Source organism: Hipposideros armiger, unplaced genomic scaffold (assembly GCF_001890085.2).
Source record: "Hipposideros armiger isolate ML-2016 unplaced genomic scaffold, ASM189008v1 scaffold_21, whole genome shotgun sequence".
In the NCBI taxonomy this organism is placed as follows: domain Eukaryota; kingdom Metazoa; phylum Chordata; class Mammalia; order Chiroptera; family Hipposideridae; genus Hipposideros; species Hipposideros armiger.
In genome coordinates this window covers 343,586-362,070 of record NW_017731371.1, presented here as the reverse complement: position 1 = coordinate 362,070, position 18,485 = coordinate 343,586, and the positions used below count along the sequence as shown (strand labels likewise).

The 18,485-nt window shown below is 40.6% G+C and overlaps 1 protein-coding gene across 2 annotated transcripts in view; it reads left to right on the top strand.

The window, feature by feature from the left end:
* The first annotated feature begins 16,527 nt into the window (after nucleotides 1-16,527).
* Nucleotides 16,528-18,485, top strand: part of LOX (lysyl oxidase) — an 11,041-nt gene continuing 9,083 nt past the window's right edge. The window contains exons 1-2 of one of the 2 annotated variants that reach the window (XM_019635409.1): nucleotides 16,528-17,742; nucleotides 18,100-18,208. In XM_019635409.1, the coding sequence (XP_019490954.1) occupies nucleotides 17,112-17,742; nucleotides 18,100-18,208 (740 nt within the window). In that variant the 5' untranslated portion in view covers nucleotides 16,528-17,111. The remainder of the gene's footprint in view (nucleotides 17,743-18,099; nucleotides 18,209-18,485) is intronic. The other variant, XM_019635408.1, reaches the window with a different exon arrangement.

Sequence of the window (18,485 nt, the reverse complement as noted above, 5' to 3'; positions counted from 1 at the left end):
CAAAGTCATTGAAAAAGATGGAACATTGGACTCTAGTCTGGCCTCCAGAAATAATTTCCGAACAATTCTGTCACCCTGCCCCACCAAGGAAGCTGCTACCTCAACCACGTGTAGGGAAATTGGGAATCTAGAAGCTGTCCCTGAGACTATTGCTCTGAGGATACTTACTTAGCTACAGTCTCATCTGGAAGGTGCAGTTCTTAGCTCCAGAGCCATCCTGCACTTTCTACGCTCTGCAAAGCTACTGAACGACCCCGGGGCCTCTTCTGCACCAGGGAATCCCAATTCCTGCACAACTGTGCTTGCCAGCAAAATCAGCAGAAACTGAAGGAGAACTTCCGCCTGACGTTGGTTTAAATTTTGTGCCCCATACCATCTGGTGCGGAGCCTAATTCTTGAAGCCTAGCTTCAGGGGTCTCTGCGACATGTAGATTTTAGCTTTCCCACCTCTGCAGTTCAGGAAGTCACATGAGGGGGCTACACCCCCCATAAAATCCCAAAGGAAGATTCTAACATGCTAGAAACAAATGACCTCACTTCTTCTTGGATTTGTAACAAATGTGGTTACTGGATGCTTCATATTGACAAAATGTTAATAAGCCACATGCTGAGTCTAAAATCAGCTTGCGCACAATGTTTCATCCCAGCTAACTTCCAGTGAGTTGGGTCTGCACGAGTTTCTGAGCTTCCTTCTTCATGTGGTTGGTCAAGGGCTGAATTCTAAGCAAAGCAAATTAACTTGTAGGGATTTGTGAACTAAGAGGTTCTATAAATATCCCTTTAAATCATGTTTAAGTTTATTTAACTAAGTGTTGGGGTGAAGTTTCATATGTCTCAGTGGAAGGGGTAGGAAATATTTCAGATACTGTAGCTATACCAGAATAGCTTTTTTGTTTTATCTGGGGTTTTTTTTTAGAAAATGTACAGATACTTTTATTTACATTAACTGACAAAGAAGGCAAATTATATCCTGATTAGGTATTTTCCAAAATAATGAATATTAAAATGACTTATGTGCAAGGGGAAAATAGAATGGTGAGACTCATGAGGGACACCGAAAACTCCATGAAGCAGCAGGCCCATTTGTAAACAGTCACAGATGTGTAAATTCTCAGATAAAATCTGCACAGCCACATCTCATGGTTTAGTGTTTTTAAAGTATGGACAAATCAAAGAAGATAAAAATTTGTACTTTTTAATGGTTTATGTTAATGGTTTGGGTTTTAAAAGCAAAAATGAATTGTACATAACTATGTTCCATGGATTGGCATAAAAATGTGGAGGTCACTAACGGTATTGTCATCTCTTTCAGAACCTAAGAAATGTGCCGCTGTGGAAAACCATTTAACATTTTAAATTGTTCTTTAGTTTTTCTCTGCATTGGGGCACATCCTAACAAATACACTGGAGATAAATCAGCCCATTTAGAAATGAATTTTTTTTTTAAATTAACTTTTTCACTTTAGGTTATGCCGTTTGCAATTTGCTTACATTCATATTCTGTGTTTTTATCAATTTGTACCACATAGTGCCAGCTTGAAAAGAACAACAAGCAAATTCAGTTTCAACTCAAATTAATGGAGAGAGGACTATCAAAGCCCAGAGCTGGACACTGTGGCTGAGAACCGTGTGGCAGTGTCCATGGTGGGCAGTGGTCCCATCATGGCCTCAGCTCCTCATAGCTTTGTGATTCCCAGTCCATGTGTGTTCTTAAACAACTGAAGCCCCCTTTTTAACATGACCAGAGTGTGGTCTTTGTATTTACATATCCAAAAGAGTATAATTTCATAAATGATTTTCTGCAATACTGTAAAGAACAAAAAAACAAGAGGAATAGAAAAAAAGGAGCCAAACAATCAGTTAAGAGAAGGGGACCCACTAACATAGGTTAATGAAAATCCATGTTCAGTTTGAAAAGAACATATACCTTGTTTCTTGGATCTGCTGAGTGAATCCATCAATAAATCTCTTCTTCCAGCATATGGGCTTGAACTCACCCACCAACCTTCCAACACTCTAATGTCTCCACCCAACTACTCATTCCAGAGTTAAAGTTATTGAGTCAAACCCTTGGCCATTCTAAGAAAATTCCACAAGTAACAATTACTGTACTTGGCGGGAAGCCTGGTAATACCCGGCTAGAACTTTATTATTTTGTTGATTTATAAATGCATTTCTAAAATATTTTTCAGATTTATTTGTACTTAGGAGAGTGTATTATCAAAATATAAAGTGAAGAAAGAGCTAAAAGAAGTAATTTAGGCTAGTAAATAGATAATATTATAAATTAGTATGCCATTTAATTATAATCTAAATATAATTGAGTCCCTGTCCCCAAATGGCCTACTCTTGAACAGTAAATAAAAGCAATTGGAATCTTTACTAAGTCTCTCAGTGGGGAAAAATGCATAAAAACAAATAGTGTATACTTAATACAAGCCACATGATTTAACATTCTCTTCTTCCTCCTCCTCCTCCTCCTCCTCCTCCTCCTTCTCCTCCTCCTCTTTTCTGGATAGTTTTCTTACTCATTTCTTTACAACACTCAACTCAGTCCCTTACCATGGTCCTCCCATGGCCACTCTTTCTCTCTCTTCTTCTTTCTTCCAGAAGACGAACCCCCTCCTACCCACAACAGCTCCAACTACCTACAGAGCAGGTCCCTGCCGCATGCAGCCCTCTGTCAAGTTTACTCTTGCTCTGTGCTTTGACCGCTTTTCTCATAAGAATTATCCCATCACCCAAATTCTGCATAGAAAAGGAGATCCATACGGTAAGAATGTCTTCTCCTTGGAAGAAAACAAAGGGGTGAGGGAAGCTATGGATATTTGCTAAGTAATTATACAGAGGGTGCCAAAAAAATGTATACACATTTTAAGAAAACTGCATTAAAATTGTAATACTCAATATATACCGATAACAAAAATGAATACAAGTCACGTTTGACTTCTACAATTACAAGATGTGTTCAAAGTGGTTACCATCAGCATCCAGACACTTCTGATTACAGCAAGCTACTGCTTGAGCAACACTGACCAAAGTGTCCACTTGTACACATTGTTTTAGCACCCCCAGTATTTTCTGTTACCCTTTGCCCCATTAGATCTTTATGTACCACTACCAAGAGGAGAATAGCTTCTGTGCTTGTGCAACTCACCACCTTCACTCATCACATTCTAAATTGCTTTTCTTTTTCTTCACTTGGGTCAGATAAACTTCCCAACAGATACTCTGTAAAGCGTACCATGCCTATGTCCAGCTAAGTTCTCCTAGAAAATTGGGAAAGAAATGCATTAGCAGTAGGGTTTTAATGCTCACCCATGTACCCAGGGTCCGCGTTTTCATAACATGAGGATGAAGATAATTTTATAGAATTCTATTACACGGCACTTGACCCCTAGATGGCCTGTATCAGCACAATGGAAGCTGCATGGGACCAGACCAAGCCACCAAAGTGTTGGGGAATCAGAAGTGGCCCAGAAGAATTTTCCTCCCATTCTGGGTGCTATAAAATGTAGGGCGTTGAGTAGCTGAAAAATCATACTGGAGTTAAATAAAGGTTAACACTCTGCGCCTTGGCCCACCCCTGGCAAGACAGAGGCTCCTCAGGGTCAGAAACCTCACTTTAAAGCATCCTCCTTCAAGAAGCTGAGTCAGGCTTGCCCATCCCTCCTCCTCAAGTTTTCTCCAGATCCCGGGGCTCAGGCTCATTTATCTGCAGTGCTCCTGCAGGGCAACTACAGCCATCTCTTAGTCCACATCAGCCTGTTTAGCTTCACTAATCACAGGAATACCAGGGGGGTCCTGGGGGACTATAATGACGTCGGAGCCTGTTTAATGTTTTCTCAAGTCTACAGTGTTAGTTCTTTCTGATTGATCCTTCCCTCAGGAACTTGATCCAGTCAATCCTGAGCCTGTATCATACACAATTGCCCCCTAGAGGATAACTCATTTTAGTGGTTTTCTGTAGAAATGTAAAAGAGTTTTGACCACCTAATAGTTAAGAACTTGACATATGAATTTCCAGTAACTCCCCATGCTGCCATACACTCATTCTAGGGCCGTGTGGAAGTCCACTCTGGAAAGGAAAGTATTGTGTGGCTTTGAGCCCACTGGAACTATAGGGAATATTTTTCTGTCTCCAAGTAGGTCTACTAAAGCAGATTTAAGTCATTCACTAACCACACCTAAAATTCTATTTCTTGAGTTCCTGGTGAGATATCTCCCTTGAATTTCTCAAATTCCTAGTGGCAAGTAGCCTGTATCAGTAAACCCAGAAACTGTTTGACTTCAAGTGTTCCTGTGGACGCCATGTTTTGAGAACATGAGGTTGCAGGGAGTAGAGACATTAGACAAATAAGAGCATCCCTAATAAAGTCTTCTTTTCTTTTAGAAATTATTCCAAGAAATTGAGAGTCTTTGCGAATGAATTAAAAACCGAGCTCCTAGATACCCTCACTATAATGCTGCATAAATCTGTTCTACATTTACAGCATCCTGTCCCCCAAACTGACATCTCTACAACTTTTCATTGACTTTTAGTATTATTCTAAAAACCATTGGCACTTGTTCTGGGACCATTTCCTCCTTTATAACTATTCTCTTAATTGCCTGTCAGGCATGGAGTAACTGTTTAGCCCTAGAGATTATACACTAGGCTCAAAATTCCCCAAACTAGACCCTAACATGTAACTCAAATAGAACTTGGGCTCCATACTAACTCAGCAGGATGTCAATCCAACAAACAATAGTCAGTTATGTTAACAGTCATTGAGCAACTAGAAACTTTACTCAGCCTCCAAGGAAAAAGTTAAAATAGAGACCATATACTAAAGACATGGACAATTTTCTTAAAAAATCTCTGTAGACATCACACTCAGTCTCAATCTCTAGCCAATGTGAACGAAACATTGAATATTTAGGACAGATCTCCAGTTGCCTACAAAGTGAGATGGCGGAACCTCTCAGAAATGAAGTCAGAGTACCGTCAAGAAAGACACATCTTTTTGTTAAAGATGATTAAGTGTAATGTAGTACATTTTAGCAGTATTTTGTTGAGTGGTCCCTTGGTATCATTAGGAAAATGTATTATTTACTTCTAGAAATGATTGATTAACTTGATAATACCCATTTACTTATAAGGAAATGAGTAAATTGTGTCAATTTGTTCTCACTCATCATATGTGTGTGTATACACACACACACACACACAGGTATGATTATTAGTACCGGGCTATATAGCATAGTAAAAATATATTGATAAATAAAACAGTAACTTCTGTTTATGTTTATTCTTTGTTCCTATAGCTAGTTGTAAGGGATATTTTTCTTTTTTTGAAAGCAAGTCTTTAATGGAGACACTTAGAAAAAAAGCCTAATTGATTGTGCACATAAGTGTCAACACAAAGCCTGTTGTAGTAATTTGTGGATTTCCTGTGGTTTGCTTGAAAGATCACTAAATGATCATTGAACGTTCACATATGAAAATATCATCATTTGGATTGCAGCTGAAGCTGCTCATAGCTGAGGCCTCGCTATTTCCCAGAACAAGTTACAGCATTTTGAAGAGCCCTATCTCAATGTTCATGCATGCATTCTGCCACATAAAAACTTGCAATTTAGTGTGAGATCATCTTCAAGTATTTCTTCTCCTCATCTTATTCACAATTCACCATGCAGTCATTGTGGAGCTGCCTAAATACCATTCTTACCAAAGGGCAGCTCATAAAATAACCAGTCCTAAGCACATGTGAATAACTGCTCAGTTAAATTATTCAACTGACAAATGAAGATTTAAGCAGGATAAAACTAAAATGATTTAGTCCACCATAAAACTGCTTTGTTTACAATTAAGTTACCCTTACCCTTTTAAAATTAAGAAACATGTAGATTTTGGTACATGTAAATGTGAGGGCTTGACTAAAGCCAGTTTGGTGTGGTCAAGTATTGGGCAAGATTCCCCATTCACCTCCGCCAAGACCCTGTCATTTTAGTGAGATTAAGGTTCCAATTGCCTCAGCCCAAGACCTCTCTGGAGCAGGCACTCTGCTGTTCTGGTTAAATTATGCCCATTTCTTTCCCAAGTGAGTTAAGTTCCCATGCTGAGACAGCTGAAGTGACTTTTCATTTGGCACACCGACTCTGGGAGTGTAATACATGTTTGTTGAAACCATGCTGGGCTGGGAGAAAGTATTTTTCTGATTACTACTTATTAATATGTATTGAGAACAGATATCGTACTTGGTCTACACACAATACATAAAGGAAATCACCATTCCTACAGAAGAAAATAAGCAACTTGGATGAATATATTGTTGATGAAATTTATATCCTTCTGGAAATATAGTTCAGTTCGGCAGACATTGAACACATAATTACAAGTGAGATGCAGTATACTACGTATGTTACAAAGAGAAGGAGCTGACCTTTTCCTGAGGCTAAGGAAAAGCTTCCAGAATGAATTGACATTTGAACTGGGACTGGAAAAATGAGACAAAGTTGGGTCAACTAGTAAAGGCTGGTTAATGCAAAAAGGTCCTGATGGGTGAGTGCATGACACTTTGGTCCGTAAATTGCAAGGAATAGTAGCAGTTTCAAGGAGGTGGGGCTTTGGGGAGATGGGGGTGCTGGTGGCATAGACCCTGCAGAAGAGCAGGTCCGTTAGGCCATAGTATGGATTTCCTACTTTATCCTAAGGGCAGTGAGATTCTCCTAAATTGTTTTGATGACAGGAATGGCATGGTCAAATGTGTGTTTGTAAAAAAAAAAAAAAAAAAATCACCCTGACTGCAGTGGTGGGCATAATTGAATGTGGAGGAATTGATTAGGAGGCTATTGCCTAAGAGAGAGAGATAATTAATGACTTGGACAGGGGTGTTTGCAATGGAGATGGGGAAAAGTAGAAATGCCCAAGAAATACAAAGGGGGTCCAATGGGCTATATTTGGAAATGATTTGGATGGATATCGGGGTAGGGGACAACCTTCAGGTTTCTGGACCAATCAGCTGGGGTTCTGGTTACTAAGATAAAGAACAATAAAGGAAAATTTTTGGTGCGGCAAAAGAATCAGTCGTGGACATGTTATATATTAAAAGTTTTGGAACAGATATATATGTGTTAATGTATTATTTACCTTTCATATAAACATTATTTCTTTCTTATCCACAACTAAACAAAGGCTACTTTAACATGTATAATACTACTCCTGCCTCCTCTTACACAACTCTGTTTTCTTAATTCTGTGATGGGTTACAGTTGTTTTAAAAGTAAATAAAATACTTTCTACTTTCTCTTTCTCTTTTAATTTTTTTATGAATCACCATAATTAGTTGAGAAGTATTAATATTTTAGGTTAAACAGCAAGTGATATTTGGAATTATCTAATATTGTGAGTATGTGAAATGAATTACTCATGTTCTTTTGAATAGATTTTTTTTTATGGTCAAGATTATTTTCCCCAGTAAAGTGATTCATTCACAGATAGAATAAAGTATATACTATACATGTTTCTGAGACAAAGATACAGTTTAATGTGAGTGAGCCCAAGTGAAAATAGAACTACTCAGCTAGCAAAAAGGATTGTGATATAATAGTAAGTGTATTATTTTAAGGCACACAGTTTTAAAATGGTATGTTAAATAGCAATAGTTAGTTAATATGATAGTTTTCTCATTACCTACTTTCTAAAATTGTTGATCTAGAGTCATTCCTTATGTCTCTTGATCTTTTTCATCTCTTATTTACATATACCAGGACTCCTTTGCAGTTTATCCTCCTTATTAATGAAGAAAAGTTTTTGAGGGTACATAGTCAATAAATAAAATAAACTGCAGTTCTATAAACTAGCAACAAGAAAATTAAGCTTACATTTTTCCATTTACAGTAATTTCGAAACATACAAGATACTTAGGAACAAATTTAACAAAAGAGTTGCAAAGTTTCTACACTGAACATTACAAAACATTGCTGAAAGAAATTAAAGAAGACCTGAATAAGTGAAGTGATATATGATGTTTATGGATTGGCAGACTCATATCGTTAAAATGTAAATTGTCCCCAAATTGATCAATAGATTCAATGCAGCCTTAATCAGAATTCCAGCAGTTTTTTAGGTAGAAATTGACAGGCTGTTTTTAAATTGTATATGGAAATGCAAAGAACCTAAAACAGTCAAAATATTTTTTGGAAAAAAAATACAAAATTAGAGGACTTTCACTAGCTGATTTCAAAACTTACTATAAAGCTGAAAGAGTCAAGACTGTGGTATTGGCATAAGCATAAGTAAACAGATCAGTGAAAAAGAGTAGGAAGTCCAGAAATGGACTAGCACATATAAGATAAATTGATTTTTGACAAAGGTGCCAAGGGGCACATTGGAAAAAGAATAGTCTTTTCAACAAATAGTGCTGGACCAACTAGATATCCATGTAGAAACAAACCTCAACTCCTACCTCATATTATACCCGAGCATTTTTAAATGGATCATAGACCTAAGCACAAAGCTGAAATTATAAATCTTCTGGAAGGAAACATGGAAGAAAATCTGTGGACTTGAAAAAAATATATATATATATATATTTTTTGACAGGATATATAAACACTAACCATAAAAGAAAACAAATTGATAAAATGGATTTTACCAAAATTACAAATTCATATTCTTCAAAAGACATCATTAAAAAAATAAAATCTCACAGAGAAAATATCTGTAACATATATGGCTCATATAAATCTTATATCCAGAATGTATAAAGAAACTCCTATAACTCAATAAGGATATTAAAAAAAACAAAAACAAAACCTAAAAATTGGGCCAAAGATTGGAACACATATTTCACAAATGTGTAGCACATGAAAAATAGCACATGAAAGAAATGCTCAAATCATTAGTCATTAAGGAAATGCAAATTAAACAGCAGTACAGTATCACTTCAACCCAATGGCTAAAATGGGAAAAGACTGATATATCAGACGTTGGAACAGTGGGAACTCTATAGGTGGCCGGTATAAATGTAAAATAATACAAGTACATCTAAAAAGATTTGACAGTTTCTTATAAAATTAAACATGTACCTACTCTACAGGTGCAGCAATTCTACATCTCAGTGTTTCCAAAAAATAAATGAAAAATACATCCATAGAATAACTTGTAGATGAATGTTCATAGCAGCTTTAGTCATAAGAGCCCTGACCTGGAAAACAAACACATCATGGTATGTTCATAGCATGAAATACTACTCATTAAGAAGAACAAATGAATTGCTAATTGAGCAACAACATAGATGAATCTTAACAGACATGCTGGGCAAAAACAAAACAAAAAATACAACATAAAAGGGTATCTATTGTATAAGTTCCACTTATATGAAGTTCTAGAGCAGATAAAACTAATCCAGGTGACTTCATCACACCATACACTTGAAAGCTGTGCATCTTATTTTAAATAAATTATATCTCAACAAAGTTGATTTATTTTTTCAAAAAAATCTTCCAGTCTCAAAGTAACAAAACAGGCATTTAAAAAGTATAGACTGTCCCTTTTCCCATGTTTATAAAAAATGCCTTTCTGCATGATTGTCTAGTAAACACAGATAGTCTTTGCTGACTTTGCAATTCTAATGTCCAAGTACCAAGCAGTAACAACAGTTACCATCTACTTAGCGTCTAATATGAGCTAGATTCTCTGCCCTACACTTACAAACATTCCATTCTCACAACTGCAAGATAGGTCTTGTTACCTTCATTTTGGTTGAGAAATCCAAGTCTCAGAATAGTTAGGTAATTTGTCCAAGAACACCTTGTTAGTAAACAGTAGAGGTAGCAGCTATCCAAGGACTGTCTGTCTCCATCACCAGTGTTCTTTCTACTGCTTGTCACTTTCCAGTTTACTTGTGTGTCACACTTATCCCACTGCCATTGCTAGTCCACTCACTTAATTGGCCTGGCCACAATCTCCTTATCATATAACCTTGAATGAGTCACTCATTTCATTGTCCCAATGATTAAAACAAAGAAAATCAAAGAAACACATATTTACCTTCTTTCTATTTCATAGTGCAAGAGTTTAATATGGCGTTGATAACAGGATAGACCTGGATTCAAGATCTAGTTTTCCCATTTTTAACTGAGCATATTGTTTAATCTCTCTAAGCTTCCATTTCTTATCCATAAAATGAAAGTATTAATCTCATCACAGGGTTACTGTGAGGATAAAATGAGGTAATACTTTTAAGTACTTTGCATTGTGTCAGGAACATAGTAAATGACAAGAAATAAAAATGCTTTTTATTTATGAGAGGACAGGCATTGTCCTGTTAGAGAGGGTGACTAAATTGCTTATTTTTCTTGTTATTGTGTATTTCCTTCTTCTATTAGGGATCCATTTAGCAAGCTTGAAAAGGTCTTGTGTATTCAACTCAATTATTTGGGCATTGGAGGTTCCTTAGCCATAGATCATTTGGAGGTTGTATACTTTCATTTTCCACTTAACATTTATTTAATATTTCATTTAATATTTTCATTCAATCAATTCATTTAATATTTTCCATATGCCATTATATTAAAGGTCCCTGTATTACTTGCAAAAACTTATATAGACCATTGAGAATAAAGTATAAAAGATATGTCACTGTCTTGCTATCGTAAGTAGCTCAGAATAGTGGTCAAACTGTCCAGTGCCATTATGTGACTTATAGGAGACAGGATTCCCACAGACTATGAGCTTCAGTTTTTCCCTTTTTATCTTCCACCTTCTGGAAGAGATCCATGAAATAGTTGAAATGTAAGAAAAGAAAATAAGTAGGAGCCAAAGAAACCCATGTTTACAAAAATGAACTAACCGTAACTAACTGGGCCTGAGTTATAAAGACTCTCCTTTAAAAGCCATTATATAAAAACCTTTGATTCTTTGCTTAAGCTGTTACATAATCGAGAGGCAGTAGGATGGTAAAATGAGTGGTATTTTAATAATAACAGAAAGAGAAAGAACTATGATTCTCAAAACTGACCTCAGGCACAATTAGCAAACAGGTTTGCATCTTCCCAGCACCATCAAAATCTTCCGCTTCTAGGCCAAGTATACATCACACCCTCAAATGTTCTGAGAACGATCATTTGATAGGGGAGAAGAAAAAAAAAAACCAACTCTATATAATTTGCATTAGGTTGTCAGTAATTTGTTGTCTTGCTCCTCCGGGGCCCCCAAAGAAGCCAGCGTACGTAGAGTTAAGTTAAAGCAGAGGGATGACTAATGGTGGATTACAATCATCGCATGGACAGGCAGATGAAGGACATGCTTTAGTTAAGCATAAATGTCCTCCTTAGCTTATCCTGCCATCTCAGAGGATCACTCCCAGGTTATACTGAATTAAATAATGTTTCAGGTTCTGTGACATTGAAGCTGAATAAGCCAAGAGGTGGACCAGGGCATACCTTAGTCTATCAAGTAACAACAGAAATGACCCCAGTACACCTCACAGCATGGAGAACAGTTGCCTCATTGTCATTGGACAGTCCGTCAGACCCAATCAAATCACTTGGACTTCATATGTAGGCAGTTTTGCCAACTGGCTGACCCTTTATTTTTGTGGTCAATACAACCAAATGACTTTGAATTCTGATTCACTGAGTTTCAAAGGTCCATTCTCCTATCATAACTTCACCTCTTATCATTTTCCCATTTTGTTATAGTGACTAACATTATTTACTGAATAATATATGAATATGCATTAAAGACAACAGAATGAAATACTTTTCTGTACCCTAGGGTTAAGCTTCACTTTTCCATTCCCTAGGTGGCCCAAGGGGATAGGTAACCAAACAAGATATATTTAAAATTCATTATTTCTGGAATTCTCCTACCCAGTCTGTTTACAGATTTTTTTTTCCAGTTCAGTCTTCACACACAGACAAGTGTGTACCAACTGTCTACTTTTTATATTTGGGTGAGTACCTGGAAGTGGTATGTGGCAGAAGACAAGAATGAGGAGAAGGGAACACAAGCACACTGTTCACTTTAAGACTAACTATTCCTCTCCTCCATTTTACTCCAGGTAAGATGATTTCTGCTGCTTTATTTCACTGTTATCCTTCCTGAATTACCTTTTTAAAATGTAATACTACCTGTCCTCAATTATTTTCCCTTTACAGGTCTCCAACGTCACACTTTATTTTATTCTCTGTGACGTTTTCAAACTACATGGCACCAAAGCACGTATACCATTAGTCTTTACCAAAGAACAAGATTTGGATGAGTCTCCAACAAAAGAATTTATGTTCAACCTAGAGTCCTTTGCCTAATGGCATTGGTGTTCTGGCTTTGGTCATTCAGTGACACTGTTATATGGTTTGGGCTTTCTGCATATAATACTACTTTCCATTTATATGAATTATCCCAAAACGTAAAGACAGTTAACAAGTATCAGGAACACAGACTTATGACAACTTTCACTTCTTGGTCACTGGGCTAGACATTGCAGTGCAAGTCCTTGACCTTAATATCGATAGCCTAGAACCTAAGAAGAAGAATTCCATCTCTCTTCCTCCATAACATATACTGGAGAAATGTCCACAAAATGAAAGTCTTAAGGTCAAAGTGAAATCAGCTGTGGATCTTACCAAATCTAAAAGGCTAAAGGTAGCTTGATGTAGCTGCAATTATTATGATTATTATTATTATCATCATCATCATTACTTTTATTATTTCAATGTTGAGTAGAAGGAATTACAGTTTCTCATATACTGTGAATAACAGTTTTGTCACTGAACAGAGAGCTCTGTGTGTCTAGACAGTCTCCCATGGGGTTCACGAATACTTTCAATTGTCCCCAATGTGGTAGCCACATGTTTGCTTTCAGTTGTCTATCTTAAGCCAGAGAGAGTTTAGAGAAAATGGAAGAGAAAACCAACTAAGCGTGTCATTAGGACGTGTCACAAAGGGTAATGTGTTTTTTCCCACTTACGTAGTGTGTGTTAAAAGAAAATAAATACTGTACTCCATTAGTGTTCTCGTCAGTTATTTATACTCTGATAGGACATTTTTAAGTCTGTTGGAGCAAATTAAAAAAAAAGTGGTAAACCTCATGCAGCTGTAAATTTTGAGAATGATGGAATCAGTTGACGTTCATTGAATGTTCGTATGTGTCAATCACCATTACTGCATACTACACTTCACAGCATAAATGTGTTTGAGAAGTATCTGTAAATTAAATAAACGTATATTAAATTTCAAAGATGGGAAATAAGTAAAAAGAGAAAATGGCAGTCTGCAGATTCTAGCTCACACATAAAATATATCCAATGTGATAAAGTCCTACTGAAGTCATTATTTAATTAAACCTTAATAATCAAAATGGAACATGGTGAATGGACTGAAAGTAGCTGGAAGTAGTTGTATATTCACAAAAATCAGAGATTTTAAAACTAGGAAAAATACTTTAGAAAGGATTTGGGTTCATTCTTGATTCCTACAGATACCGTATTTGCCGGCGTATAAGACGACTGGGCGTATAAGACGACCCCCTAACATTTCCACTCAAAATACAGAGTTTGTTATATACTCGCCGTATAAGACTACCCCCTCTTCCGCACACCTTCCACACACCAAATAAAAGGTAAAACAATATCAGATTTGATTTGGCCCACTGAAGTGCAAACAAGCGTATTGTATTTCGTGTCACCACATAACCGTTTTGGCGATGTTGAGCCACCATGTCTGCTACATGTTTTTCGAGTTCTGGCCAGTGTGGGGTGCCTCTTCTTAATGCACACTTACCCCTTGGCATACTCTTTAATGCTTTCTCATTTGATTTCCAGTCCCGAACCATCTTTTCTGTTACTCCATATTGTCTTGCAGCAGCACAATTATTATTTTCCTTAGCAAAGTTTATAACTTTCAGTTTAAAATTTGCATCATACTTCTTTCTTTTGGCTGGTGCCATGATAGGGATGATAGGGGTTTGACTGGTCGCCATTTTCTATGCTGTACTGTACAATGGTGCAGTATTGTGGTTGGCTGTTGGCTGTATACAAAGCCTGATTTGATTGGTCCCTGCTCCCTGTTTGCCCGCTCTGTCACTATAGCAGTCTGGTCCACCCTTGCATCAGCATCTCCCTGGGACCTCACTAGTGCGCAAGTGCGAGCTCTTCAACATTCTAACAGGCACCATGATAGCGCAAAATCGCGAATCTTCAATGCATATGTAAAGAAACATACAGTAACCCGAATTTACCACACTCGCAAAATCGCACACAGCCGAGCATACACCCAGCAATGCTGCTGATGCCTGAACGGTATGTGGAATGAAGTGGGCGGGCATCGGGAGGCCACTATGGCACGGGGCAAGCACTATGGGTAGTCTATCTGAAGTGTACCTGGCGTATAAGATGACCCCCCACTTGGAGGCATATTTTTCAGGGCCAAAAAATCGTCTTATACGCCGGCAAATACGGTAACTAAGAGCCACGGAAAGTGAGTCAGATGTCCAAAGATACATAGCTTTCTTTATGCGGGAATTGAAAACAAGGGTGTTTCATCTGAGATCCAGCATAAGCTTTCTTCCCTCCCATGACAAGCTGCTGCGGTCTGCTGCTCTGACAGTGTGACCTCCAGAGCAGAGGTCTTCCCTCAGGGATATGTGGCCAGGCACTAGCAGTTACAGGCTTCTCTCTTCTGGGGAATATGCTGTTCATGCGTGCATGCAGTCTTTTCCAGATGAAAGATAATTACACTCTCTCCCTTCCTGCTTCTCCTATAATTTGGCCTGTCCATCCAAATTACATACACCTGCTTCTTTTTACTCTATCTTCTCTTTGTGGGTTTGGAGAAACTCAGAAGTTTAATTTTAACCACTGCATGAAGTCTGTAAAATGACAGCTAGAGATGTCTCTGTCCTTCACAGACAGAAACGACAAGGCTGACCTGCCATCAGTGAGACTGGCATTTGAATTTGCATCTTCATCATATAAGCAGTCGATTTGTCAATCCACTGGCAAACTTCCACCTGATGTGTCTTTGTGACCAAAGATGCTGTGTGGTCATGGGCCCAGCAAATCTAACTCAAAAAGAGCCAAACCCATCACCTTCGACTCAAAATCGTGTGGTCTGATTAGTTTAGAGAACCTGCTACAACTCTCTCAGTGTCAGTCTGGGGTCTTTAGGTGGCAAACAACAGAAGTTGACTCTGACCATGTAAAGCCACAAAGAAACACATGGGAAAAATGGAAGGAAAAACTGAAGAACCAGGTCTTGGAAGGTACTGGTGTAAAACAGACCTCAGAGACGCTTTCTTTCAGTAATAGGACGAGTGGGCTCCAACATTTTCGACCCTTATGTCCCTCTGCTCCAGATTCAATTTCTACGGAGACAGTCTGATTAGACAGCTTGGATCTCATGACCAACCACTACTCACGAATGTCAGTCAGTACCATGCATGATCCCATTGAGGAGGGGAAGTTTCCCAAAGGAAAACACAGTTGTTCTTGCCAGAAAAAAGGGAAATGGATGTTGGGCAGTCAAGTCAGCAGATGTCCCCCACACCACCAAAATGTGGTGATTGAACAGAGAGAGACAGAGACTAACAGAGATAGCTGAACATTGAAGTGTATCTTGACAACAGCCCAATGACACCATTAAAATAGTTGTTAAAATCTGGGTTTGAGTAGTAGTTTTAAATAGAGCCGTTTAGTGCCAACTTTTCTTTGAAATGTTTCCAGCATTGCCCAAATTCTGAGTGGTATGTGAATAACTGGTCCATTAAACATCTTTTTCCAGTCAGCATTACCTACTTCCCACCCTACCCTCCTACCCCTTCTCCTCTGGCCACTCCTACTCTCCTTTCTTTACCAAAATCTGAACCGCAAGGCTGTTTCTTCAGCAACCTCTTTGTTTAAATTGGAAAAGCAATCAAACACTATAGGATTTTTCAACATTTAACAAATGGCGATTTAAGTTTTTAAAATCCAGAGTCAAACCTCCTTATTAGATGTAGATGGACAAAAAAAAAAAAAAAAGTCAAGATAAAATGCTTTTTGAAGCTGTCTTCTGAGTGCTCTCTTAGTCAGACTTGCTCCAGCCCACTTTAAAGAAACTTCCTGGTAGACACTGTCAAGATGAAAGATGGTTCTTCACTTCGACTCAAAGTACAAATCAGCCAGCATTTTGAAAAAGAGACAGGTTTAGTCATTGCTTCAGCGTTAGATGGTTTTTGTTCCCTGTGAAATTTTACTTTTGGTTATTAAAATATTCAGTGTAGGAAACAAAATTGTAACCCATTTATCATATTACCTACACACGAGAAAACAAAATTGGATATTCCGGGTTTTATTTGTTGAGGACGCTCCGCATAAAAGCGAGTGAGTATGCACTGGGAAATCTGTCTGGTTAACTCCTTAAGGATAAATATTAGTCACAATTGTTCCTCCCAACCCCCTACCCCACCACTCGCCCCCAACACCCTCCCACCTCCCGACTTTCCGCCTCTCCAGGGCTGGTGACCTAATAGCATTTTTCTTCATGCATATTTTGGCGTCGCCCCATGGCCTGGCTGCCTTTGCCTGTCTGAGTCTTTTGAAATTCCTGCATGTTCGCCCCAGATTAAGCCGAGCGTGTCTCAGGATGTGTGTTCCGTTTTGTTCTTTCCCCTTAACGCTCCTTGTGCAACGTGTCTGGGGGGAGGAGGCTAGGCCGAGGAGGGGAGGGAGGGGCAGAGGCGAGGAGCTGTCCCCCGTGCACGTTTCCAATCACATTACGTGAACAAATAGCGGAGGGGTGGCCGGGCCAGAACGGCTTGTGTAACTTTGCAAATGTGCCAGAAAGTTTAAAATCTCTCCTCCTTCCTTCGCTCCAGACACTGCGCGCTCGCCGGGGCCGCCGCGCGCTCTCTGTCGCTTTCCAGAAGGACTAGGAAAGAGGAGAGAGACGGTGCCACGTCCCAGCGGCTGTCTTTACTGGAGAAGGGTTTGCAGCCCACCTTTGGCACTGCTTGGTGGGGACTAAGATATTCACGCTCCGTCTGCCTCCTTGGTTGAAGACTCCTCTCACGTGATTTGAGCCCCGTTTTACTTTCCCCTGAGCTACGTCCTTCTGCAGCGGGGACAGTCCGGCAAAGGGAGCGATGCGCTTCGCCTGGACCGCGCTCCTGCTCGGGCCACTGCAGCTCTGCACGCTTCTGCGCTGCGCCCCACCGGCCGCCGGCCAGCAGCAGCCCCCTCGGGAGCCGCCGGCGGCCCCGGACGCCTGGAGCCAGAGGATCCAATGGGAGAACAACGGGCAGGTGTTCAGCCTGCTGAGCCAGGGCTCGCAGTACCAGCCGCAGCGTAGACGGGACCCGGGCGCCACTGCCCCGGGCGCCGCCCACGCTGCTGCCCCCCAGCCGCGCACGCCGATCTTGCTGCTCCGCAACAACCGCACGGCACCGACTCGGGCGCGGACCGCGGGCTCTTCTGGAGCCGCCACCGGCCGCCCCAGGCCCGCCGCCCGTCACTGGTTCCAGCCTGGTTACTTGTCGTCGGGGGCCCGCGACTCTGGTGCCTCGCGTACGAATAACCGGACGGAGCAGGCGGAGCGCCCGGCGCTAGGCAACCTGAGGCCGCCCAGCCGCGTGGACGGCATGGTGGGCGACGACCCATACAACCCTTACAAGTACTCCGACGACAACCCCTATTATAACTACTATGATACGTACGAAAGGCCTCGGCCTGGGAGCAGGTACCGGCCCGGATACGGCACCGGCTACTTCCAGTACGGTAAGCACCCCGAGTCGCTGGAAGCACCGGTGCACCCATGCCCAGCGTGGCTGGTGGCTCCCCGACGTGGCTGCCTGGGCGCGGCAGGCCCTAGTCCCCACAGATCCGATCCCGCCCTCCCCTGCTCCTGCAGAGGCAGCCCTGGAATCTGGTGCAAACCGCGCGCCTGGCCCCTCCTGCTGCCTTTCCACTTCGCTTTGCAGCCCGGGGCGTCCCGGGTCTCCTGCCACCCTCAGCCAGACACTGACACCGCAGTCCGGTTGGGCGAAGGATAAGGAACAGGAGGGTCGTGGAGGGAGGCGGGGTAGGGGGCGCTGGGTTGTCTCACTGCTGTGCCCATCGCCCACTGACGTTTAGGTCTCCCGGACCTGGTGCCCGACCCATACTACATCCAGGCGTCCACGTACGTGCAAAAGATCGCCATGTACAACCTGAGATGCGCTGCGGAGGAAAACTGCTTGGCCAGGTACAGGCTGGGACGTTGGCGGCCTGGCTCCGCTGTCTTGGTTCCAGGGGCTGACCCGGTGCCTGGTTCGGACCACTCTGGTTCTGTGCAGACAGGAGACGGGAAGTGGGACTTACTATCCTGCGCATGTTGACCTGGATGGAGAGTCAAATTTTTGAATATTTCTGGGTTCTGTCTCTTAAACTGCAGCATAAATCAGGGAGATGGAGCAAACCCTTATGGGGGGGGGAGGGAGAGGGAGAGGGGAAGAGAGGGAGGGAGAGAGAGGGAGAGGGAG